The 25,695-nt window shown below is 44.6% G+C and overlaps 1 protein-coding gene across 5 annotated transcripts in view; it reads left to right on the forward strand.

The window, feature by feature from the left end:
- Positions 1-1,037: 1,037 nt before the first annotated feature.
- Positions 1,038-25,695, forward strand: part of LOC131762324 (solute carrier family 23 member 1-like) — a 51,479-nt gene continuing 26,821 nt past the window's right edge. For 2 of the 5 annotated variants that reach the window (XM_067042083.1, XM_067042080.1), the window contains exons 1-6: positions 1,038-1,811; positions 2,311-2,424; positions 3,130-3,255; positions 8,961-9,107; positions 12,187-12,344; positions 23,307-23,466. In XM_067042083.1, the coding sequence (XP_066898184.1) occupies positions 3,214-3,255; positions 8,961-9,107; positions 12,187-12,344; positions 23,307-23,466 (507 nt within the window). In that variant the 5' untranslated portion in view covers positions 1,038-1,811; positions 2,311-2,424; positions 3,130-3,213. The remainder of the gene's footprint in view (positions 1,812-2,310; positions 2,425-3,129; positions 3,256-8,960; positions 9,108-12,186; positions 12,345-23,306; positions 23,467-25,695) is intronic. The other 3 variants (XM_059073849.2, XM_067042081.1, XM_067042082.1) reach the window with 3 other exon arrangements.

Below are 25,695 nucleotides of genomic sequence, written 5' to 3' on the forward strand. Positions count from 1 at the left end.
CTCTCATTGCGAGAGCTGATTATTAGAACTGGATTTCCGTAATTTGAAACACAGAGTCATAAATAACCACACGTGAATGTGTTGTGTGTGTGTGTGTGTGGCGAACCTCGGGCTGGTGTGCGTATGGGGTAGCAGGATCATTCCAGCTGGGGAGGGAGGGCAGGACCACCCGCTGGGGCAGCTGAGACCGTGGGAGAGTTGCGGGTACCACCGTGGCTTTGGGGTGAGAAATGGTAGCAGAAGCTGAAACCGCACAACTCAGCTGGGACTTGAACCACTGTCTTTTAATTAAAATCACACACCTGGTCTCAGGACCTACTGAAGTTCAGGTTCAGGGCAGGAAGAGTTCAGTGAGAGACAAAGCGATAGGTAGGGAGTGGATTTATTTAGAGAGATACACATTCCATAGAATGCGGACAGCGTCAAAAGGCAAGAGTAGCCCCAGGGCATGGGGTCATCTCGGAAAGTGAGAGCAGCCATGGGAGAAACGCACTCCACAGACAGAGTGTGGCCCATCTCGGAAGGCGAGAGGCCCCGAACGAGGGGGTGGTTAGTTTTTATGGGCGGGGTGTAATTTCACAGGCTAATGAGTGAGAGGATTATTCCAACTATCTTGGAGAAGGGGGGGGGGTATTTCCAGGAAATGGACCACCGCCCACTTTTTGGCCTTTTAGGCTCGGCCTCAGAACTGCCGTGGCGCCTGGGGGTGTGTCATTCGCACGTTAATATATTATAATGAGCGTATAGCGAGGCTCAAGGGCTACTGGGAGTCGAATCTTCAGCCATCTTGGACCTAGTAGGTTCCAGCCAGTTTATGTCATATCCTCAAGGGCTATGTCATTTGTTTAAAGCTTGTGCCCTGCTCCCTTCCCTCCTGTTTCAAAGCCGGGCCTGGCCAATGATGAGTGGAGCGACTAGTCTGTGGAAGTGACTTTTTTTTCTTTTTTTTTTTTTTTTGGCCGAGGCGCGCGGCTTGAGGAATCTTAGTTCCCTGACCAGGGACGAAACCCGGGCCCTTGGCAGTGAAATGGCCCAGTTCTAACCCCTGGACCACTAGGGAATTCCCTGGAAGTGACTTCTAAGGCGTGGAACGTGGAGGAAAAGGAAAGGGACTGGCTTGGCTCCGCCTGCGAGCTGCTGAGCACGGTGGAGACGGCGGCAGTGACCGCACGCCAAAGGTTGAACGCTGGGAGGACCTGTGCAAAGAACCGTGTGAGACAAAAGAGTGTCAGGCTCAGAAGAGAGAACCTGAGGATCAAGAGGGAGGAAGGCTCGGAACACACTGTACAGGCAGCCACACGAAGGGGTGACAGGAGACCGTCTTTCTGCTTTGCCTGAGTTGTGCAGCTAACCCCGCACCGTTTTATCTCACGTTACAGAGGACTTTAATTGTACACCCCAGCAAACGGCAGGGAGAGGAGAGGGCCACGTGGAGTGAGGAGGGACCTTCTGTGGGGGGGGGCAGGGTCTGAGAAGCCCCCTCCTTCCGTGCCGTCCCAGAAGGTGACGGGGAAAAGAGATGTCCAGCGTGACCCCAACTTTGCCTGTGCCCACAGGTCTGTGAGGGTAGGGGGGCTGGGGGTAGTGCAGGCAGCCCCCGCTCGGACCCCCGCACCTCCCAGCCAGGCGTTCCTGGAGCAACAGCCGCAGCTTGTGCTCTTCGCTGTCCACGTGAATGTTGGCACCTGGTCTCTCTCCTTACCTCCTGCCTCACCCGCCCTGGGAACTGCACACTTAGTGTGCTCAGCGGACCCCAATAGCTGCAGGACCCATTACGCCTGGGGCCGAGCGGCCTCACTTTCCCTTCTCAGGTGAACTTGGAGCCCCTGGTGCCTTTTGTAGAGGATCTGTGTTTCCTTTCCAGGTAGCATGAGGAAGCCCCTCCGGCCACACTCCCTGGACCATCTCCTCTGAGCCTCACCCTGCGCATATTCAGACCCAGGGCGCTTGCCTGTCTCCGTTGGGCATCTCCTGGAGGCCTGGGGGCTGTGGAACAAGACCGTCTGGGTTTGAATCTCGGCTCCTGCATTTTATGAATCTTGGGCAAATAGCTTAACCCATCGACACCCAAATTTCTTAATCTTAAATCTGAATTTACAAGATTTTTAATCCTGTAAAATAAGGATGTGAATGCCAGTTTGTTGTGCACATTAAGTAAGATTAAAAAAATAAAGGTGTAGTGCAGTGCAGAGGTAAGTATACAGTAATTAGTGACCTTTGACTCTCTTCTTCGAACCTTGGTTTTTCTGTTACAGCCTAAGTCAGCTCTGTCCCCTCCCTTGTCAGACTTCTCATTGTTGTGTTTTTCAGGGCTTCCTCTTGGACCGACTCCCATCAACGTCTACGTGTGTCCCACTGTGTGTTTCCCGAAACTTGAGACCCAGTGCTACCCATTCCAGAACACTCCATCGTTATGAATAGCAGGTATTTGCTTGCACTGGACTTCATAGAGTGGGGTTTATTGAGAGTTTTGGAGGAGCGTTTTAGTGCCCTGTGCAGAATCAGAGCAAGACTGTGCCTTCCTGGACTTGTCTCTCTGAAAGGGGGGTTATTAGAAGTTTCTGGGTATTAGGGAGACAAGCACCCAAGGATTAGAAGCATTTTTTTCCTCCGTCTCCCACCTGAGGCCTTTGCTCCCACCATGAGCCTTAGTGGCCTCTCCCAGGTCAGCAGTAATACCTTTCCCTCACTAATGACTGCATTAGTGCATCTCAGGGGCCAGGCTACTTGCGCTACTTTTGCAGTGCTTTCATTCCGGCTCAGCCAGTCGCTAGAAATCAGCTTTAGAAAACAGAAAAGCCTCTATGTTCAGCCCAGAGCCTCACCCTCATCCCCCTCGTCTCCTGCCCCTGGAAACCTGGCTTCCGGAAAGTGCTCTCCTGCCACATCCCAACAGGCTGCACCCTGATTTTTTTCCTTGGTACCAAGAGGGATCATTAACTTCTCTGCAGTTACCCATACTTATCAAATTGTGAAACATTCCCTGCCACGGAAGGCACCTTGGTCCCCTGCAGTGTGCCCGGAAAGGGCTGGAGGGGCAGTCTGTTGCAGACCAGCAGGTGGGGCTTGGAGGCCCCACCCTCCCCGGAGCTGGCCCAGATCCTCGTCTTTCTCTGATTATTTTGGCAGGCGGTGAGAAGTTAATCTTCCTCTCCTGGAGCGGCTTCTTTTTTGTTCTGAGAGGAAGCCAACAGGAGAAGACCCTAAGCGGCCATGAACTCTGCCATCACCAGCTGTGAGCACCCCAAGCCCTTGGTGAGCGCTAGCAGAAGAGAGGGAAACATAAGGGGTGGGGTGGGGTAGCAGAAAGGAGGAAAGATGCCTGGAGGGGGTCCCAGCATGAAGTCCTAATGCCGGTTCATTTTCAGTGCTAAGGACATTGACTCGTGTTCTAGCTAAGACTTTGGATTATTAGAGCTGTCCTCCCGACCTCAGCCTCACAGAGGCAAAGATTCCTCCCTGGGTGCCGAACTCTGTGAATGGAGTACAGAGGAAGAAGGGAGAGCTGAAAAGTCCTCTTTGCTTTACGCTGTTGAATCTAAATGTTTGTTTTGTAGGTTTCTCAGCATTATGATTTCTTTGATCAGAAACCCTTTCTGAAGCAAAACAAAGAGAAAGAGAGAGGGAAGCAGAGAGAGAGAGAGAGAGAAAGAGAGAGAGAACTAACATTTACTGAATAACCAGTATGCCCCAGGCACTTTATGTACTTGTTTTCTACCTTCAAGCCAATGAAGCATGCACCTCTGTTCCCATTTTACAGATGAGGAAACTGAGGCCCAGAGAAGTAAAGTGACAGTAACCCATCTGGAGGCCTCTGTAGCTCGTCCTTGAACCCTGGTCCCACCATTCTCTCCAACCTATTTTGGCCACGTAAAAACAACAGGGTGGACTGAGTGGGGACCCTCCCCCCTCCAAGCGCAGCCATGGTGTCTGTGGGACAAGTGCCACCCACGAACCTAGGCTGGGCCCTCAGAACTATCGCCTGGACCCAGGCTGTCAGACCCTGCCCACTGCTGGTCAGCCTTCTGGTAAAGAGACCCTGACCATCTCTTCTGGAATATTGTGGAAGACACCTGAGAGAAATCTCCTGTCTTCTCCTCAGAATTCCTTCTGTTAAAAAACAAAATTCAACGGAGTAAATTTAAAGCTCTAATTGATTCAATGATTCATGAAACGGGCAGCATCCCATCATAGCAGATAGAAAGGGGCTTTGAGGAGCTGTGCAAAATGGAAGAGTTTTATACGCAGAAGGAGGCAGGGCAAGGAAGTTATTCTATCAAAGAGTGGATTGTTTCAGGTGAGGTCACTTTCCTGAAAGCAGGTGTCTACCAGACAGATCAACTCACTAGTGCTGATCAGATAATTCCAGACTGACTGGTTAAAGGTTACATTCCTGGGAGAGACTGAAACTGCAGTTAGGTTAGATATTAAGTCTTGGTTTGCTGACATGGGGCTTAGCATAAGTGACTCCATTTGGGACCTTTTTTTTTTTTTAAACACTTCTGCCACTACCTTATGGAAGCCCCCCCCCCCCCCCCCAAATCTTGGGAAATAAGTTGAAGACTCCATTTTCTGAAGGCTGTGATGTTTTCCACCTCTTTGGCTCACCTGAGGCCAGTGGGGAGTGGAGGAGTCTGGACACATCTGACTTTTTTTCAGTGGCCTGTCTTGTCATTTTCTTTAAAGCCTCAGTTTCAGCACCCAGATTAAGAGGCCATTTTCTGAGATGTTTTTGGTTTTCAAGTGCATATTGCTTTGCTAGAATCTTCTAGGGGTATAAACATGGAGAAGACATCTTCTCCACCTTGAAAGCTTATGGCCTAGCTAGGGGAAAGCGGGGTATAAAAAAATATTTCTGATACAAGGGAGAAGATGGTGAATAACATAACAGAGCGACAGGTGTGTTGGGAGTACAAGGAGGGCAATCGTAACGGGTGGGGGAAGCAGAAGAGGTAAAGGAAAAGGAGGCACTGAGCTCTTTGAAGGTGGGTTTAGGGGAAGCAGGGTCGTGGGGATCAGGTAGGGAGCACAGGGTGAGCAAAGGCACTGAGGCAGGATAATTGAGGCCACGTTTGGAGGGATATGGACAATCCCATTGGCTAGAGTCAGCTGAATGGAAGTGTTAGGAAGCAAAGCTTCGTAACTTCCCTCCCGCGTCGGGGAGTGGGAGGCTGTATGGGGGATGGATGGAGTCAGAGGGCCAAGGGATTCACTTCCCCCCAAGGAATCCTCCTTTCCCACTGCTGCCCCGTCTGCAGCAGAGTCTCCTGCTGCTCTGCTGGTCTGCTCCTGAGAGCTGGCGAGCTGTCCCTGTACTTACAGGGACGCACCTGCCAGCAACTGCCTTCAACACCAAAAGAGGAGGGTTCCATTCTCCCATGTACAAGGGGACCTCGGACAAGCCTCAGTCTCACTGTAACCTCACTGAGCCTCAGTCTCCTCATCGTTAAACTGGGTTGTGAGAATCAAATGAGAGGATGCATTGGAAGGTCTTTGCAAACTGTAAAGCACTATAAAATGCCAAGCCTCAGCACAATGCCTCGCCTCTTGTGAGCAAGGCTTTTGGCGAAATTACAGCTCGTGTTGAGCTGATAGACAATTCCCACCAGAAGACTTTGCGGCCCCCCTTCTCACACCAGTGCTCACTGGCACGGAAGCTTCGTTAAGAGTTCATTCTTCCTTCAAAAAGGGATCTGTAGGCATTCTTCTGCTGCTCTAAGAGGCACAGAATTTTCCCGCCCAGGGATTCTCCTGGGATAAAGGCGCTTCCCCTGTGCGGATATGCCCTGAGATGGGACTTCTTCCACCTCCATGTGAGAAGCCCCTGCTCTAAAATACCTCTGGGATGTCACTTGTTTCTATGTGTGTCTTTAATATGCTAGTGGCTCATCTCTGACACACAGGAATCTCAGGTACACTGTGTAGCTGCTTATTTTATTTTTTGTCTCAGTGCTTTGCATAAGTGAGGTAAGGTAGTTTACAACAAAAGATATATCTTGATCAGGCCCTATGCTTTCTACCAGCCATGACTGACAGGTTTCACAGAAGTCTCACACTCTTATCAGAAGCAAAGAACCAGCTGTTCTCAATGAAGACAAGTTTTTCCCCACTCTCAGTTCTAATTTTTTTTTCATGTGGGGCCTCATACAAGGTCAATTTCCCAGAAAACTGTTTTAAAGCGATTACAGAAGTGGTTTCCATAACCTTCAGATGGTCCAAGTTGATATCTAGACAGAACTTAGAACATTCAGAGGTCATCAAGCTGAGAACACTCTTTGAGTCATTGACTCTTAATAGGAAAAAAAAAAAAGACCCCAAACTAACATTTCCCTCAGTCAGTGTTTCCCTTCCCATCACCTTTCTGAGAATTACGAGGGGTCCTGGGAGAAGGTATGAGGTGAGTTTGCTGGCAGCTGTACCCGCCCCAGCCCGGTGAACTCCATCACCGGCGCACGTAACAGGCGGCCACACAGACTTCCAGTATTTTTGCAACCCTCCCAGAGTTAGAAGGGGACACCGAGGCTGGGAGAGGGAAAGTGAAGTGCCTATGGCTGCCAAGCAGGGGAATGACAGACCACGTCTCCCCCACTCCAAACTGGGTACTCTGCTGTTCTGTGTAGCCTACCCAGCATCAATCAACCAACCAGCCAATCAGCCAGCCGCTCTTTCCTTCTGCCCCGCCTCTTTTCCTCAGCCTGTTCTCCCACTTTTTCCGCTGTCGTGCTCACTGACTGTGCCACACCTTCACTAAAACCTCGCGATAAGTGATCCAGACTTCCCTCCAGCAGCCTCCCGGCCATCTTTGGCTTGGCCTTGACATCCTTAGGCAGAGCCAGCCGTCTTTCTTGTGCGACCCAAGTACCAAGTAGCATCAGTGCCGCCTTCTTTTAAGGAGTCTAACTAAGATCAGCAGGTTGTTTCTAAAGAATTCTAACCAGTTAAGTATTTATTATTAAAAATCCGTGAGAAAAATTCTTTACGGTCATTACTTTATACGTGGGTTCATTTATTTTATAGCTCAACAGAGAGTGCTATGAGCTCTAACTCTGTGCTAGAGATGGAGTAGTTTTGGAACTTTATGGCCTTTTGGACGAGAAGACATATGATGGTAGTGAGGTGTGTTCTGGGTTGTAGTAAACATGCCTCTGAGGAGGGAAGGCCTCGTCTAGTCTGAGGCCGGGATGGAGCGAAGTCAGGGAATGCTTCCTGGAACAGTTTTGGGATGCTTGTTTCCAGGCATTGCTAAATAGATGAGTAGAGACAAAATCCTTACATTTAAGTTTCAGAAACGAAATGCTAGAAGGTTAATGAGCAAACGCTGTTCCGAGGCCCAGGAACAATGTGACTCTTCAGAGCTGTGCTGTGGCTGGCTTAGTCCACCCACGATCAGCAAGCCTGACCACGGCCCTGGGCTCTTCCGGCTGCCTGGAGGCTCAGTGTGCTGGGCCATTTTCTCCATCGCCAATGATGTGGGCCCCGAGTACTGGGAAGGAATTAGGATCAGATTTGCCAGTGCTCTACCCTATGGAGGAGGAGGACTGCCTCAACTATGAAGTAGGTGTTATTGACATTTCTGTTATATAGATCAGAAAAATGAGGCTTAAAAATATTAGTAATTTGCCCAAGTTTGGTAAACTATATAGCCAATAAGTTGGAGGAGAAGGTTTATGATTCAAAGTTAATCGGGGGTTAAACTGGTAGGAATGTAACTTGGCTCTTGACCCTAGAGCATTCTGTATGCCCTGCACTTATTTACATTTGTGTTAGATCCATTCATTCATCCATACACTCAGACTGTTCAGACTGAGCACACAGACTGTTCTAGAAGCTGGGACAAAAAGAATAAGGCACAGTGAATGCATTCTAGGAACTCACACCCCAGGAGAAGAGATGGATAAGGAAACAGTCCATCCATTATAATAAACATGCTGTGATGAGGGCTTTGGCGCAAGGCTGGCCTGTAGGAGCATATGCAAGGGCAGCTACACCGTTCTGGGCCAGAATCCCCATTTACCTGCCCATTTCCTGACCGTGGAGTTGACCCCCATTCCCTCCTCCACAAAGTTTCTTCTCTGCCAGGGCTTCAGGCAAGGCACCCACCTCTCTTGATTGGCCCCAGACTGCATGTGGAGGTCTTGCTGCAGATGTATAATATAGAAAATCACTGGTCTTTTGACCTAAAAATCCCAAACAGGCCAGCAGTTATCTCTATCCCATCGCTCTTGCCTCTGGAAAGCTGTCCATCTGTCTGGTTGAAACCAGAAAGTGAAACTGAGCAGGACCCTAGGGGGCTTCTGGGCACGGAAGCCTTTCCATGTTCCCTGTTCCTTACTTGTAGGGAACAGACTCCAGCTTCCAAGACCTTCCCTGAGTCCCAAAGGGCAGATTCAAACAGTTGCTAATTAGGGAAGGGAGGGGGATGCAGAGACAAGGGAGGAGCAGCCAAGAAACCATAGTGCAGCCTTGGGACAGGGTCCTGGTTCATCCTCAAGGGATGCACATAACTATATCTTTTGAGCTCTTTATAGAACTAAAACCCCCAATAAATGGAAGATGTCAGCATTCTTCATTCCAGATTAAAGGAACCAGAGAAACTCTTCAAGAAGACCACCTGAGGCCAGATTAAAAGAACCACAGAAACTCATCAGATTACCTGAGATCAGATTAAAGGAGTGCAGGCCCTGCACACACCCTAATCTTATCAGCAAATCCACCTTTGAACCGTTGCCATAAAACTCCTCACCAAATCCTCCCAGGTTGGGACACACAGTTTTTGAGGGCAGGAGACCACTGTGTCCCCCTTTGCCTAGCAAAATAATAAAGTTATTCTTTTCTAATTCACCCCAAACTCTGTCTCTGAGATTTGATTCAGTACCGGTTCACAGAGACCGAGGTTTCAGCATCAAAAGTCCACTTGATTCCTCTTGAAATGCTCAAATGTGTTCTTCTCTTGTTCTCAGCAGAGGAGTGATGGTGTACTCAACTCCCATGAAGGTGGCCAAGGCAGCAAGAAGGATGGCCAGCCTAGGGGTCTCAGCAGTAGCCACCTGGCTTATAGCATCCTGGATATCCCACCATGGTATCTGTGCATCTTCTTGGGGGTCCAGGTAATGCCACCCATAAGCACTCGGTCCAAAGAAGTTCTGCCTCAAAAGGCACATGAACACACACTCAGGTCAAATTGCTGATATTCTGGGCTTCCATGTTGTTGATATTCTTGCCTTCCATGTTGTTGACCTCCAGGGGGCTCAAGGCTCCTCCAGTCTCTCTTCCTCTCAAGGAGTTTGGGGGTGGGGCTTGGAGTTAAGGGAGGATTCTCCCCCATGCTGAGCTAATTGGTCACATCAAGGACACCAACTGGGCCATGGTGGTGTTGGTTTTTTTTTTCAAGATACCAATTATAATTTGTTTGGCAACAACTAAAAAGTTTGATAACCTATGCTTGGGGAATATTGGGAAACAAGCAGTCTCAAACACTTTTGTTGGAATGTTATTTGGTGCAACTTTTCTGTGAACATGTAAAACATATATATTGTTTAACCCAGTCCCTAATGCATAAGAATTTCTCTGTAGGGAATAACCCAGTGGTCCAGTGGTTAGGACTCTGTGCTTTCACTGCTGAGGGCGGGGTTCAATCCCTGGTTGGGGAACTAAGATCGTGCAAGCCGTGCGGCATGGCCAAATTTTTAAAAAAAAGGATTTTTCTATAGATATGCTGGGCAAGACTCGTTAAGGTAAGTACAAAGATGTTCTTCTTGGGCTTCCCTGGTGGCGCAGTGGTTGAGAATCCGCCTGCTGATGCAGGGGACACGGGTTCGTGCCCCGGTCTGGGAAGATCCCACATGCCGCGGAGCGGCTGGGCCCATGAGCCATGGCCGCTGAGCCTGAGCATCCGGAGCCTGTGCTCCACAACGGGAGAGGCCACAACAGTGAGGCCCGCATGCCACACACACACACACACACACACACACACACACACACACACACACACACACACACACCAAAAAAAAAAAAAAAAAAGATGTTCTTCTTTTGGTAATAGTAAAATCACAACAAACAAACAAACAAAACCCTAGAAACACCCCTAAAATATCCATCTTAGAGAACTGTGTCACATCCTAACAAGTAATTTTTTTATGTAGCTGTTAGAGAAAGATGTATCTACCTTGCAGTTAAAAAATGATCACCAATATAAAGTGAAAAAAGCCAAGTAAATAACTGTGTATAATGTGATCTTCTTTTGTGTTAAAAACTAACAAACAAAAGAGAGATAGAACAATAGAAATAAGTATATGTAGTAATTTTGCATGTTTTGAAGAATTCACAAGAAACTAATAGAGGTATTTAGCCTTGGGAAGAGAAACTAGGAAAGGAAGGGTGGCTTTCAACTTTCGCTATTTATTTTGTAACTTTTATAGCTTGAATTTTCTAATCTCATAGATGTGTTTCTTTTAATTTTACAAATAGTTCAATGTGGGGTACCAGGGATGGGATACACTATTTTGTTAACTTCTTTGTGCTTTTCTACAAAATAAGAAGAACAAATGTCACGCTATTTTTAAAAATATTATTATGAGCCAATAAAATGGATAATGTAGATATTTTTATTATGAAAGGATGTTGAATTTTGTCAAATACTCTTTCTGCATCTATTGAGATGATCATATGATTTTTGTCTTTCATTTTATTAATGTGATGTATCATATTTTTTGACTTGTGTATATTGACCGTTCTTGGATCCAGGGATAAAATCCTGCTTGATCATGGTGTATGACCCTTTTAATGTGCTGTTGAATTCAGTTTGCTAGTATTTTGTTGAAAATTTTTACATCTATATCCATGAAGGATATTGGCCTGTAGTTTTCTTTTCTTGTAGTGTCCTTATCTGGCTTTGGTATCAGGGTTTATGCTGCCCTTGTAAAATGAGTTTGGGAGTGTTTCCTTCTCTTCAGTTTTTTGGAATAGTTTGGGAAGGCTTGGTGCTAATTCTTTAGATGTTTGATAGAATTCACCGGTGAAACCACCTGTTCCTGGGCTTTTCTTCATTGGAAAGTTTTGATTACTGTTTCAGTCTCCTCACTACTTATTGGTCTGTACAGATTTTCTATTTCTTCATGATTCAATCTTGGTAAGTTGTGTGTTTCTAGTAATTTATCCATTTCTTCTAGGTTATCCAATTTGTTGGTGTGTTATTGTTCATACTAATGTTTTATGGTACTTTGTATTTGTTTTGTATCATTTCTAATTTTATTTGAGTCTTCTCTCCTTTTTTCTGAGTTTAGCTAAGGGTTTATTTATCTTAAAAAAACAACTCTAGTTTTGCTGATTTTTTTCTATTGTTTTTCATTTCATTTATTTCTGCTTTGATCATCGTTTTTTCCTTTCTTCTTCTAACTTTGGACGTTGTTCTTCCTTTTCTACTTCCCTGAGGAATAAAGTTAGGTTGTTTATTTGAGATCTTTCTTTTTTCTTAATGTAGGCATTTATTGCTATAAACTTTCCTCTTAGGACTGCTTTTGCTGCATCCCATTAGTTTTGGTATGTTTTTTTTCCATTTTAAGTTGTCTTAAGATTATTTTTTTATTTCCCTTTTGATTTCTTCTTTGACCCATTGGTTGTTCAGAAGTGTGATGCTTAAGTTCCACAAACTTGTGTCCAGTTTTCCTCCTGTTATTGATTTCTAGTTTCATACCATCGCAGGCAGAAAAGATTCTTGGTATGGTTTCAATCTTTTTAAATTTGTTAAGGCTGTTTTCTGACCTAACACATGATCTATCTTGGAGAATGTGCTCAGGCCTTCCTGGTCAATGGTCTTGCCCTCACCTTATGCCGTATTTTAATAATGAGCCTCTTGCCTTGTTCTTGTTCTTAAGGCCCCCTCCTTGGTTCATGTTATATCCTCCTGTGCTGTGTCCCTGCCTTGATTTCTTACCTAGAACATCAGTTCTCGACAGTAGGGTCCTGCCCTTGAACTCCAGACCTTCTGGCTGGGTCGCTGCTTCTTGCTGCCAGGACTTCCTAGTTCCTTCCTACTGCTTGCCTGGATCTCGCTGCCTGTCACTTAAGGCCAGGCTCCTCTGAGACTAGAGGTGGAGCTCTTGCCTCTGGCAGTAGGAATAGAAATGAAGGTAGAGTAGGCAACTACAGCATCTCCAAGCCCATCTCCTCTCTCTGCTCTGCCCACAGCACTTCCTCACGGCCCTGGGGGGACTCGTGGCAGTTCCGCTCATCCTGGCCAAGGACCTGTGTTTGCAGCATGACCCCCTGACCCAGAGCTACCTCATCAGCACCATTTTCTTCGTCTCTGGCATTTGCACTCTCCTGCAAGTATTTTTAGGAGTCAGGTAGGTAAAACTCCTCCCCATGGATTTTGACTTTTATTTATTTATTTATTTATGTTTGGCTGCATTGGGTCTTCATTGCTGCTTGTGGGCTTTCTCTAGTTGTGGTGAATGGGGGCTACTCTTTGTTGCTGTGCACAGGCTTCGCATTGCGGTGGCTTCTCTTGTTGTGGAGAATGGGCTCTAGACTCGTGGGCTCAGTAGTTGTGGCTCATGGGCTCTAGAGCACAGGCTCAGTAGTTGTGGCCCACGGGCTTAGTTGCTCTGCGACATGTGAGATCTTCCCAGACCAGGGCTCAAACCCGTGTCCCCTGCATTGGCAGTGGATTCTTAACCGCTGCACCACCAGGGAAGCCCTGGATTCTGACTTTTACCTGCCAGAGTAGCAGCAAGGTTTGCTTGGCTTGTAGCCTGAGATGAGTTACATGAGCGGCATGATAGAGGGAGCACAGGACCAGAACTAAGAGCCTGGGTTCAAGTCCTAGCTCTAACATTTACTGTCTACATTAGCCAGGATTCTTCATTAAAGTAATACAAATAGCTACAGACAATTATGCCTGAAACCTTTTACTTTTGCAAATTACAAGACATACAGCTAGTGAACACATTGCAGGCCTCCTCCCTGGACTTCAGAAGGAGCAATGCAAGTGAGGGGCCCTTCACTGGTAAATCTGCTTTGACCTAATCTGTGCCAGGTCTGTGCTCAACCCTGGAGCTGCAGAGGAAAATAAAAAACATTCCCTACTATATGCTCTGCCCGACCTGTCTTAAGAGAAAATGACTTGGCAGGAAAAATTAATGTCCATTTATTCTTTTTTTTCCTTCCAGTTTCATTGAGATGTAATTGACAGACAGCATTGTATAAGTGTATGGCATAATGATTTGACTTACATACATCAAGAAATGATTAGCACGATAAATTAAGTGAACATCCATCATCTCATATAGATACAAAATTAAAGAAACAGAAAAAGATTTTTTTCTTGTGATGAGAACTCAGGATTTACTCTTTATCATTTATTTATTCTTTATCAATTTTCTGAATCAAACCACACAGGCGAAGGCTGATACAAGGTAGCCAATTATTTCCAGAATAGGCTGTCTGTAGACAGCATCCAGAGAATATTCATTCCTTGTGTGGTCTTCTTGCCTAAACCAAATCAAAGGCACTTTCCAAAGTCCTTCTTTTGCAAGTCATTTCCAGGAGATATGCCAAGGCTTAAGTTCTCCCATTTTTTGTCAAGGAGAGGGAATTAGGGCCTGCATCTTTGTCAGGTTATTTCCCTTCTCTCTCTTCCTCCTTCTGTCACCATCTCTGAGAGCCAAGATTTCTTCTAAATCCCCCACCAAGGACTCAAAGAGGTGTAGGGTTTGGTCTGGTCTCTTAGGCCCCTAAAATCTGGGACCCCTCCCACTTTTCCAGAATCAGTCCTTGGAGTGTCAGATGCTGTGGTAGCATCAGAGAGGCCTTGCAGCCACCTGCCTGAATACCAAGGAGCAGCCCCTCTGGCTGCCCCATGGAGAGTTACAAACACAAGGCTCTTCTGGATGGGGAAGCACCTCCTCTTAAACTGAGATGGTGTTTGCTATAATTATGGAAAAACACTGATCTTGGAAACTGGAGGCCTGAATTCTAGTCCTGGCTTCTGTGCTGTGGGAACCTGCACAAGCCATTCACCCTCTCTAAGTCTCAGTGTTCTCATCTGTAACATGAGGGAGTTGAAATATGTTATATCTGTAAGTCCCTTCCATCTCTAATATTGTGGACACCTATGATGCTGACAGAAAAGGTGATATAGTACCATATTCCTACTGGAATCTCAGTACTGAGAGTGCCTGTGGGCCTAGCCTTCTGGTAAACCCTGTGAGAGACACAACAAATCAGGAGTTAGAGTTCAAAGAATCTTTAGCCTAATTAAACATACAAAGAAACAGGGAAATAAAATTAAGAAATAAAACCATGCTAATGTCCTTAAACTAAAGTGGGGACAGGAATACACTTGAATTTGGTTCCACTCATGGAAATGGACTTCCTGCTCAGAGGCTAATGAGTACAGTAACTGCCTAGGACATTAGAGATGATAAAACCAGCTGATAGCCTGTGAATCAAAGGCCAAGTAGATTTGATTATTGGTTATCTGATAACCAGTATTTAATTATGTACTTTTCTAGACTGCAAACAAAAATGCTGGTGTAGCAATGAGATTTCAGATCTTAAATGATTAAAACCATCTTAAATAGTCAAAGGGAATGATGAGAGGCAAAAACAGCTTCCCTAATAAGAGCTAAAGAGTGTAGTGTCCATTGTGGGGTGGGCAGCTGCAATCCTTGGTGGAGGGGTGGCTGCCTCCCTGGTGTGAATTTAGGGGTCTTGGGTGTGTCCCCCAAGGGCCTGCCTCACTTAAGCGCTCAGTTCCAGAATTTATGTAAGGGCGTACTTCATTATCCGTTTCAAAAGAAAGCATTAAGTTTAAATACAATCACTAGAGGGAATTATTATTGACTATGTGTAATTCTGGGTCTTAACTCCATCTCTGGAATTATTCATGATTTTTACCTGGGAATTTCTTTTTCTGGAGTGGTTTCAGGTGATATATCTCCCTTTTCATTTTCCTGGGAAAATCTCATGTGTGGAGCAAGTACTTCTGCCCAAAGTGCATTCAAATCTGGCTTCTGTATAATCTTGCCCGAATCAGCCTGCCTGGCATTTGTCCTTTTCTTCCACGGACCTCCCTGCGGCTGAGCCCTGATCTGTCCTAGCTCTGCATCTGTTACTGGTTCTGCAGAAAGTGCATGCCCATTGCCAGAGGTCTGCAGCCATCTTGCCCCTGCCCCATTGAAAACTAGGCCACCAGATGTGCCATCGGAGTTCTGGCTGGAACAGAAACAGTGGTGGCTGTTGGCAGCAGAAGAGTGACCTGGTAATCAGTCACATCAGAGGAGGGAGAGGGGATGATGTGTCCCAAAGAGGGGCCTGGTGCTGCTGCTTCCTCTGGGTTTAGGTTGGGTAGTTAACTACACAGAAGGTGCGGGACACGCTTTCTTACAAGGTAGCAGGTTCTTACCTGCTTGGGGTAGGAAGCTCAGTAAAAAGATGAACACTAAGTGATCCTTGTCCAATTGTGAAGGAGTTGGGGCTCTGAAGGTACCCAGAGTTTCTCACAACAGAGCGACGCTTTTAAGTTCAAGAATTAATCAATCCCATTTGACATTCCTGAGGCTCTGCTCCCCATTCTGAACTATTTCAAAGAAAATCCCTGTGACATCACCCTTTGCCTAATCATTGGATTGACTCCAAAAGGGGACATCAAAATGGTGACACAGGTGAGGTTGGATTCCAGCAGCTCAAGCTACAGATGTCTCTGTCCCCAACTGTTGACCTCTTCCCCAGAAGCCCCTCGTGCTCCACATGTCCCAACCCCAAACCCCTTCTGGGGGCTTATCCTCTCCAGGTTCCTGGGTGCCCAGGCTGTATTGCCTTACCTAGGGGAGACTTAATTCTCCCTCTTCTTTCTACCCCTGACAATTTTTGCATTAATGTTATCTTGGAGTCCTCATGCGTTTTTTTTTTTTTTTTTTTTTTTTTTGGTGTGTGTGTGTGTGTGTGTTTCAAATATTTTCTCTGCTCTTCATTTTAAAAAAAAATTATTTATTTATTTATTTATTTTTGGCTGTGTTGGGTTTTTTTGCTACGCACAGACTTTCTCTAGTTGCGGCGAGCAAGGATTACTCTTTGTTGCGGTGCGCAGGCTTCTCATTGTGGTGGCTTCTCTTGTTGTGGAGCACGGGCTGTAGGGGCACAGGCTTCAGTAGTTGCAGCACGCGGGCTCTAGGGCATGCGGGCTTCAGCAGTTGTGGAGCATGGGCTTAGTTGCTCTGCGGCATGTGGGATCTTCCCCAACCAGGGATCAAACCTGTGTCCCCTGCATTGGCAGGTGGATTCTTAACCACTGTGCCACCAGGGAAGTCCCTTGTGTTTCTGTGAAGAGGAAATTTTTAAAAATTTTACCAAAGCCACGATAATTAAATTAGATAATGTATGTAAAGTGCTTAGCTCAGTGCCTTGTACATAAAATTTATTTTTCACACCAAGAAAAGGGTATTACCATAAACACAATTTTGCACCCTCCCTCCCTTTGTAAATTATTGAAAAAATTTTTAATGTGGTAAAAAAAAACTCCTCCCCCTCCTTTTTAAACATACACAATACATTATAAATATCATTCCATTTCAATAAGCACATTTCCACAATAGCACTTTTAGAAAAATATCACTTAGTATTCCATATTTTAGAGTACATAATATATTCTAGTTTAACCATTTCCTATTAAAGGACATTTAATTTGTTTTGAGCTTTTCACTATCGTAATAGTGACCAACATAATTCACACTTATGAAGGATATACGTCTTATGTGTACTGAAATCATTTGTCTAGTTAAAGACAGAGAAAAGACTTGAAGAAATGTTAAACGTTATTTCTGGGTGGTATACGTTGTATAGGAAAGGTATATATTATATGTGTGCTGATAAAGTTTATCTAGTTAAAGATTAAAAAAAGATGAGAACAAAACGTTGATGATTATTTCTGGGTTATAGAATTAGGGTGATTTATTCTTATATTTTTATTTACCATTAATTTTTCTTCAGAATCCATGTGTTTCTTTATAACTGGAAGAAATAAAAACCATTTAAAAAATTTTTTTAGAAAAGTATCAGGATATGTTTTGTGAGCCACACCCTTTGAATCTTTGCCTGAGAGCAAAAGTCCAGTAGGCTGCCCATTACCATCTTGGAAGGGGGCTTGAGAGGTAAGGCTCAAGGCTACAGCCTTGAGACAACTTCCTAGATTCTTTGTCACCTCACCTGCTTTTATCTCTGTTTTCCCCAATGTGTTTCTCTGTGGAGGTCAGCATTAAAGCCATTAAAAAAAGAAAAAAAGGACAGTTGTGCTTGTCTTTGGGGCAGATCAGAAGGGAGGACTGGAACAATGAGGGTGCGTGTCAGAGGTACACTCAAGGCAGTGGGTATTGATGGGATTAAAGAAGGCAGACAAACAGCCTTCCCCTACCAGCCAGAGATCTCTCCCTTCTCCCCTTTCTTCTAGGCAGAAATAAGCACTCTCATCCCTCCAAGCTGATTATTTAGGTATTTTCCACTGTCTCTGATTAATGCACTTCTGTTTTAGGCACTATTGACTGAAGTGCCCATATGGATGACTATGATTTCATTTTCTTTCACAGCCCCTCACTCCCACCACATGCAAGCATATTTTCCATCATCCTATTCTCATACCCTCCCAGCATAGGCCAATATTGAATGTACACATTATAATGACTGGGATGCTATTCAGAGCTGAATCACAAAGTGATTCCTTTCCTGCCCAACTTTTTGTTTTCCCTGAAATTAATATCTTTCTTTTAAAAAATATTCTTTAGTTTCTATCTGTTTATTTTTAACTCAATGATAAACTCCCTGCCTGTTGTCTAAATCTCTTCTTAAAATTTCATCACATCAGGTAGCCTATCAACTTCATCTTCTTGATGTACTACCTCCTGGGGCTCTCTGACTTGCTGAAGTCTGGAACAGTCGCTGTCTGTGCCTGGTATACATTAGATATGTCATCCTGAGATGCCTCTTTACCCTTATTCTGGGAATTCCCTTCATGTCAGTTTTCAAGTCTAGATCTCTTGTTCCCATGTCTTCCTCTTTTTTTGGTGGAACACGAATACGCAGTAGTTTCCCGAGAGAACGCATAAGAGGTAAATTCTGTAAGACTCTGCATATGTGAAAATGTCTTGATTCTATTCTCATACTTGATTGATAGCTTGGCTGGGTATAGAATTTTAGGTTGGAAATATTTTGTTTTACAGAATTTTGAAAGAATTGTTCCCTTGCCTTCTAGTTTCCAATGTGGTTTTAAGAGCTCCAAAGCCTTATGTGACATTCCCCCCTCTGCTGCAGGATTTGTACAGGCCCAAGTTGTGCTGAGTCTATTTATCATTTAACTGGGAGAGATCTGTTTATTTATAGTGTCTAACATACAAGATCAACTATGATCATTCTATTGCTAAATCCAATAGACAACTGTTCAACTAGGCTTGCCTTTTGAGCTTCCATGTTGGTCTCTGCATCATCCAATTTTAGCAAGAATCTTGCTCAGGCACTGTAGCCAGAATTCCCACCCTCACTCTCTGATTGCTTTCCTCATTTTTCACTATCCACAGGTGATGTCTGTTCACCTTGGCTTGTTTTCAGCAAGAATCCTGTTCTTACCCCTGATGCTTCCTCTTAGTAATTTTGCAACCACTCATCCCCACCCTGCTCCTTGGCTATAAATTCCCACTTTTCCTTGTCACATTGGGAGTTGAGCCTGATCTCTCTCCCCTATTACAAAACCCCATTGTAATAGCCCCCCTTGAATGAAGTCTGCCTTAACGTCTTTAACAACCATCACGTATATCATCTTATGAAGAGTACGTGAGAGCTCAGAGAGAAGGGTTGAAGCTTAACTTCCCAATACTTCCAAAAGGTTAGCTGTTTCTGTTTTATGGGCCCAAATGGAACTACTAAGAGATGAGAAAAACTCCTCACTTAATCATTAGCATAAACTGTTGAAGCAGTTTGTTCTTTCCACACGCCCTCTTATCAGTTGTTCTTATAACAAACACACTTTTGCAATTTGGCCCAGTGACTCAGACTTTCTGATCAGGACTCTGCACTTCCCAGCTGAACCCTACTACTGGCATCTGCCCCCAGCATCATTTTCCTCATACAGAGACAGTGCAGTATTGTCCTACCCACCCTGAAGTACTCTTGGGATAATGATATGAAAATGCTATGTCGTTTTAAAATACTATATAAGCTTAGATGTTGATAGTAGCCCCATGGACACATTTCTGTGGCTTTGACAACCTAAAATATCAATCCTATCAAACTTCTAAGAGACATTACTGAGACTGCAGATTTTGACATTTTACATGCAAGTTGTTGTTTTAAAAGAAAATGGTGGGGAGTTTTCTTCTTCAGACTTGAGTATACAGATGAGATGGCAAAGGTTGAAGGGAAGAGGAAGATGGATAGGGAAGGTCTTAGGAAACAAATCTTAGAGAACCAACCTGCAAGAAATGGGAATGCCAGACAAGAGCTTAAAAAAAAAGTCCATACTATAACATCTGTTATTTGAGGAAACATTAAGAAAATGTTTTTGTGTACACTACCTTTTCTAGAAGTAGCCACACATTGCAGAGGGAATAAAAATGAAAATTACTCTATTTATTGATCTCTTTCCCAGGCATTGTGCTAATCACTTACATATATTTTATCTTCACAGCTACTCCTTGGGAGAGTAGTATTATCTTTATTTTGTCAAAGAGGACACTGAGGCTTGCAGAAGCTGGGCAACATGCCTAGGCCACACAACGGATAAGGTAGAGCCAGATTCAAACTCGCCTTTGGTCTACACCATGCTCTTAACTGGTGTTACAGGACAGTGGTGATAAGTAAAGAAACCCAAGCACTCATGCTGGTTAACTCTAAGACCTTGGGCTCCAAATCCCCTATCTGTAAAATGACAAGGCCAGGCTGGATATGCTTCAAATGGCTCCTCTATTTCTAAAATCTTGAGTTTTTAAAATCAACAGTCTATGGTTTACAAGAGAGACATTTAAGTCAGAAGGCGTATGTATAATAATAGTGAATCATACTCATGGGAAAATTTTAAAAATAGGAATTACCATCGTGCTAGCAGATGAAATTAATTGTGAAATTAAAGCAGCACTGAGATACACATTAAGGTCACCATGAAAGGTAAAAGATACGTAAAGCAATGAAAGCCTTGTAGTGATACTGAATGCACACATCTTAAACATGTACCAGGAAAGTGAGTAAAAGAAAAACTAGCAGAAATGCAAGAAATATATGTAGATCTCTCTCCCTCTCTCAAAAAGTTACCAATGAGAAGTTATGAGAAAGAAATGGGAATGCTAACAAAATGAGGTGGGGCGGGAGAGAGGAATGAATGGAAAATGGGATTGGAAGGTCTGAGTACAGAATAATGAGGGAAGAATTTATGGATACATTGTGTGAATCTAAAGGTAGCACGTAAGAGTACTCTCTAGTAAATAAATGGAAAAAATTCATCTTGCTCTTGAACATAAAAGGTATTTTTTAGCAATTACAAAAACATAGAGGGAATTCCCTGGCAGTCCAGTGGTTGGGACTCAGTGCTTTCACTGTCGTGGCCCGGGGTTCAATCCCTGGTCGGGGAGCTAAGATCCTGCAAACTGTGAGGCGTGACCAAAAAAAACCAAAACCAAACAAAACAAAAAGGTAGAAAGTCCATATATCACATTATCCCAACTACATATAATAATCTTGAAAGGAACATGAACAGAGTTAGAAAAGTGCTAAACTACTTGAAAATTTTGAAGTGCTCCCTTAAAGAAGTTCTAAGTTGGGGATGAATTCCTGCATATAATAACAAAAAACATTTTTTCAACAAAAATAAAGCTCACCATCATAAAAACTGTTATAAATATATTTTGACAGTATCTAAATTCTATGTAATGAGTAGACAGTTTATAGACAAGGAAAAACATAAAATCACACGAATGAATGCACATCTTTTATGACTTAATGAAATGCAAATTAACATTTGTTAGGGTTTTGTTATATGCCTGTTAAACTAAAAAAATAAAACAAAATGAGAAAACCCAATGTTTGTAGGTTTTTGAGCACTAGGCTCAGTGCTGGAGAGTTGGAAAAGAAAAATAATCATCCCTGACCTCATGGAACTCAGTAATACTGAAATGGCTGTGGCAATGGTGGCATAGTAACGGTGGAGTGCTTGTAAGCAGAGTCATAAGGTGTTTAAAGAACCCCTGAGAGTCAGTTACTGTAAATGATTAGTTTGTTAGTACAAGGGCTAACAGAGAAATGTGTAACTAGAATATAAGTGGTATTTTGTCTCAGTCACCATGGTATCCCCAATACCTTGCAAGCAGTGCCTCTCACAGAGCAGGTCCTCAATAAATATTTGTTGAATGAATGAAATGTGCATATGGAATTACAGCAAAAAATTAAAACACAATTCTTGTATTATATACTCTGTACATATGATATGCAAAGATTTCTATGTTCATTTTAAAAGCTCAAAAGGATTTTGCAGGGCTTCCCTGGTGGCGCAGTGGTTGAGAGTCCGCCTGCCGATGCAGGGGACACGGGTTCGTGCCCCGGTCTGGGAAGATCCCACATGCCGCAGAGCGCCTAGGCCAGTGAGCAATGGCCGCTGAGCCTGCGCGTCCGGAGCCTGTGCTCCGCAATGGGAGAGGCCACAACGGTGAGAGGCCCACGTATGGACAAAAAAAAAAAAAAAGGATTTTGCAGTGATATAAGTGTAGCATGTTTCCCTTCTCTGTCAAGATACTTAGCTTCATAATTTCTATGCATTTTAATTGAAGTATAGTTAATTTACAAAGTTGTGTTAGTTTCAAGTGTACAGCAAAGTGATTCAGTTATACAAATATATATATATGTGTGTATATATATATACACATATATATTCTTTTTCAGATTCTTTTCCATGATAGGTTATTATAAGATATTGAGCATAGTTCCCTGTGCTAGTGCTATACAGTAGGTCCTTGTTGTTTACCTATTTTATATATATTAGTGTGTACATGTCAATTCCAAACTCCTGATTTATCTCCCCCCCATAATTTTTAAATTAAAAACATTATTCACACATACCCATTCCACCACCCATATGTTCCTGCCCTGTGTGTGCCATATATTCCAATCTATTTTGGAGCCTTATGGGTCTAGACTTATGAATCTAGATTACTTGTTCTCAGCCCTGGTTGACATTAGAATCACCTGGATCTTTAAGCCCTCCCCATGCCTGGCTGCACCCTCTTGACAAGCCCACTAACTCATATGAGGGTGATGCCCAGGCGTTGCTGATTCCTACGTTCAGCCAGAACAAAGGCCACTTAGGCAGCAAAACTTTATATTTTCATTAAGTAAAATGTGTTCAGTCTTTCTCAAAAATAACTCTTTAAGCTGTCTTCATGGAATCCTGAGTTCAAAAATAGCCTTCTAGTATTGTTAAGAAAAAGTACGTAAAAAAAAAAAAAGAAAAAGTACGTAAACTGGGTGTGCTATAGTGACAAATGCAAGCAGGAGGCTGAGGTCCCTTTGTTCCACCCCCAACCCCAAATTCTAATATGCAGGGTGAAGAGACTAGGTGAACCTTGATAGCTTCTGACCTTCTAGTAAGAGAGGGTTATTGGAGGTTGACTTATCAGGCTACATTCACCTTGAAGGGAGACAAGTCAGATGGGCTAGAAGTTCTGCTAGAAGTTCTCACAGAGGCCAGAGTGAGACACTGATGATGAGGGAGAAAGACCTGGGTGGGGGACACGCCCTGATAGTTGACCTCAAGCCTATTCAGTCCAGGTGATAAAAAGGAGCCTGAAGGTAGAGGTCTGGGATTGCTGTTCATTTTTGAAGAGGCAAAGGAATCTGGCCACCCAGATTCTAGGTTGTGCGTCTCTTGTCAGTGGGGGGAACTCCACATGTGTGAGCTGTTTTGATCCTGGGGTCTGGGGAAGATTCTCTGGGACTGAGGAAGACAATGGCACCCACTAAACATGTTCCCTGAGCTCTGTGCTGCCCCCAAATCGTTTCCCAGCACCTGACTCTCTGCTCCTGGGCTTGTTTCTCCAGGACTGGGGTTAGGTCTGCTTGTCTTTCCCTCTCCACCTCTCCTACCTGTCCAAAGTCTGGCAGGGTTCATGGGTCTGACTTGGAGCTTGGCAGGAGTTCCCTGTAAACTGAGAACCGCAGGGGTCATGTGTTGCCTTGAAACCAAGGTAGGACTTGGGATTAGAAGGCCTCCTCTGGGGCCAGTGACAGAGCAGCGCTTAAGGAGCTGATTGGTAACTCTCTCCTTTCCTCTCCTCCAGGCTGCCCATTCTCCAGGGAGGAACATTTGCTTTTGTGGCACCCTCCCTGGCCATGCTGTCCCTTCCCACCTGGAAGTGCCCCACGTGGACACTCAATGCCAGCCTGGTGAACACCAGCTCCCCTGAATTCACCGAGGAATGGCAGAAGAGGATCCGAGAGGTATTGGGGTGAGGGGGGTGGGGTGAAAGAAATGGAGTGGTCCTCAACAGGGGCTCCTGAGTTGATTCATTTGTTCAACATTCATTGTTCAACTCATTGCTGAGCAAGATTCCAGGCTTTAAGATACTTGGCCCTTGCTTAATTCAGTTTTATCACCCAGGGAAAGAAACTAGTGGTCTTGAAGCAGGCTCTGAAGTTTGGCCATGCTCCAGGTTGGCTTATCCAAACGATAGATAAGGAAGCCAGCACACAGGATTCTTGGCAGAGAGCATAGCCATACTCTCAGGGACAGTAGACCTGCTAGGTTCCAGACCCCAACATCCTCACCTGACCTCCTAGGTGAGGGGTCAAGGATGGCCCATGGGTGGGGTACTGTGTGAGAGAGTGAAGGTCACTTGAGATTTCTAGGAAGCCCAACCGGCTTCCTCCCAGCTTGACCCTCAATATGTAGGCCTGGAGTGGGGCTAAGGACCTCCTCCTCTGGAGCAGGGGCAGTTACACAAGCACCGTATGGTACTGGGTTTCCAGTACAAGGTAGTTTGCTCAGGCATGAATCCAGCTGTCACTTAATGTCTTCAGCACTAACTCACTAGAACTGGACCAAGGGCATTCCTGAACTCAGGGCTATGGACCTAGAGCAGAGTTTGTTCCCTAGATGTCCTTGGGAGTTAAGCTAAGAAGCCTTAGCCCAGCCAGGGTCCATCCTGCACCCCACCCAGTCCATGTTCAGCATCCTCACAGCCTCATGGCTGCAATAAGGGTCACATCCGCTGTATGTGAAAGACAAAGAAAGAGGGAAGACAGAGGAAACATGGTAACAAGATTCCTATTCTTACCCAGATTTGACCAATGAGAAGGAGTAGAATTGACAAAACACTCCAGTGGGGGCGAGGGGTGGGGCGGAGGGACAACGGTGTAAGTCCTCAACTGACTCCAAATACCTGAGAACCAGGAGTGCTGATGGCTGGGGGCAGGAGAAGGTGGATGTCTCAGCTCAAGCAGAGCAAATTAGCTCTTCTGCTTTTTGGTTATGTGGGGCCCTCAAAGGATTGAAGGGCATTCTCACACATTGGGTAGGGCTTAATTCAGTTCACCAATTCAAATGCTAACCTCTTCTGGAAACACCCTCACAGACACGCCCAGAAAAAATGTTTTGTCAGCTATCTGGGCATCCCCCAGCCCAGTCAAGTTGACACATAAAACTCACCATCACTGTATGTTACGTATATGTTCAACTTTAGTAAACACTAGCAAATACATCTGCAAAGTGTATGTTCCAATTTACACTCCCACCAGCAGCATGTGTGAGTTCCAGTTACTCCAAATTCTCACCAACATTTTCTCTTCTTTATTTTAGCTGCTCTGGTCAGTGCATGATGGTAAACTTGTATCATTCTTTTATGATGTTATTGAATGATTTAGAGTTAACTATAAATGTCTGTCCTCATCTTGTAGGTCTATTTGACCACCTGGGGTCATTTTTGCTCCGACGCTTACCGCATTAGCTGGTGACTAGAGGTCAATATCCCAATGTAGACTTTGTTATTTATCATTATTTCCATGACTTTCAGTTCATTGAGTATCATGTAAATGACCTATGAATTAGTCCATGACCCATTTTAATCTTAAAGTTCAAACAACAGACCGTGTCCTAAATATGCCAGCATCATAGTAGCTTTGGCTACTTTCACAATGTTCATTCCTCATTGTCCATCCAGTACAGCACAGTATACTCTGGGTCTAGTTTTATTAGATGTGTTTCAGTTTAGAATCAACTCTGATGCCAGCATCCCTCATCCCAGATTGAAGACATATCTAGAAATATGGCTAAGAAATCATTTTCTGGGCTTTCCTGGTGGTGCAGTCATTGAGAGTCCGCCTGCCGATGCAGGGGACATGGGTTCGTGCCCCGGTCCGGGAGGATCCCACGTGCCGCGGAGCAGCTGGGCCCGTGAGCCATGGCCGCTGAGCCTGCGCGTCCAGAGCCTGTGCTCCCCAACAGGAGAGGCCACAACAGTGAGAGGCCCGCGTACTGCAAAAAAAAAAAAAAAAAAAAAAAGACATCATATTCTTATTTCCAACATTTAAAATGCAACAGGCAAAAGTAGCATTATTCAATACCATTTGGTAACTCCAGTTCTTCCTGCCGCCATCTTTCTTCCTGCCCACTGTGAGCCCTTCTTAACCCATTTCCTTGCTCCTGTTGGAAGAGGAGGTGCTGAGTCCTTC

Source organism: Kogia breviceps, chromosome 9, assembly GCF_026419965.1.
Source record: "Kogia breviceps isolate mKogBre1 chromosome 9, mKogBre1 haplotype 1, whole genome shotgun sequence".
Taxonomy (NCBI): Eukaryota; Metazoa; Chordata; class Mammalia; order Artiodactyla; family Physeteridae; genus Kogia; species Kogia breviceps.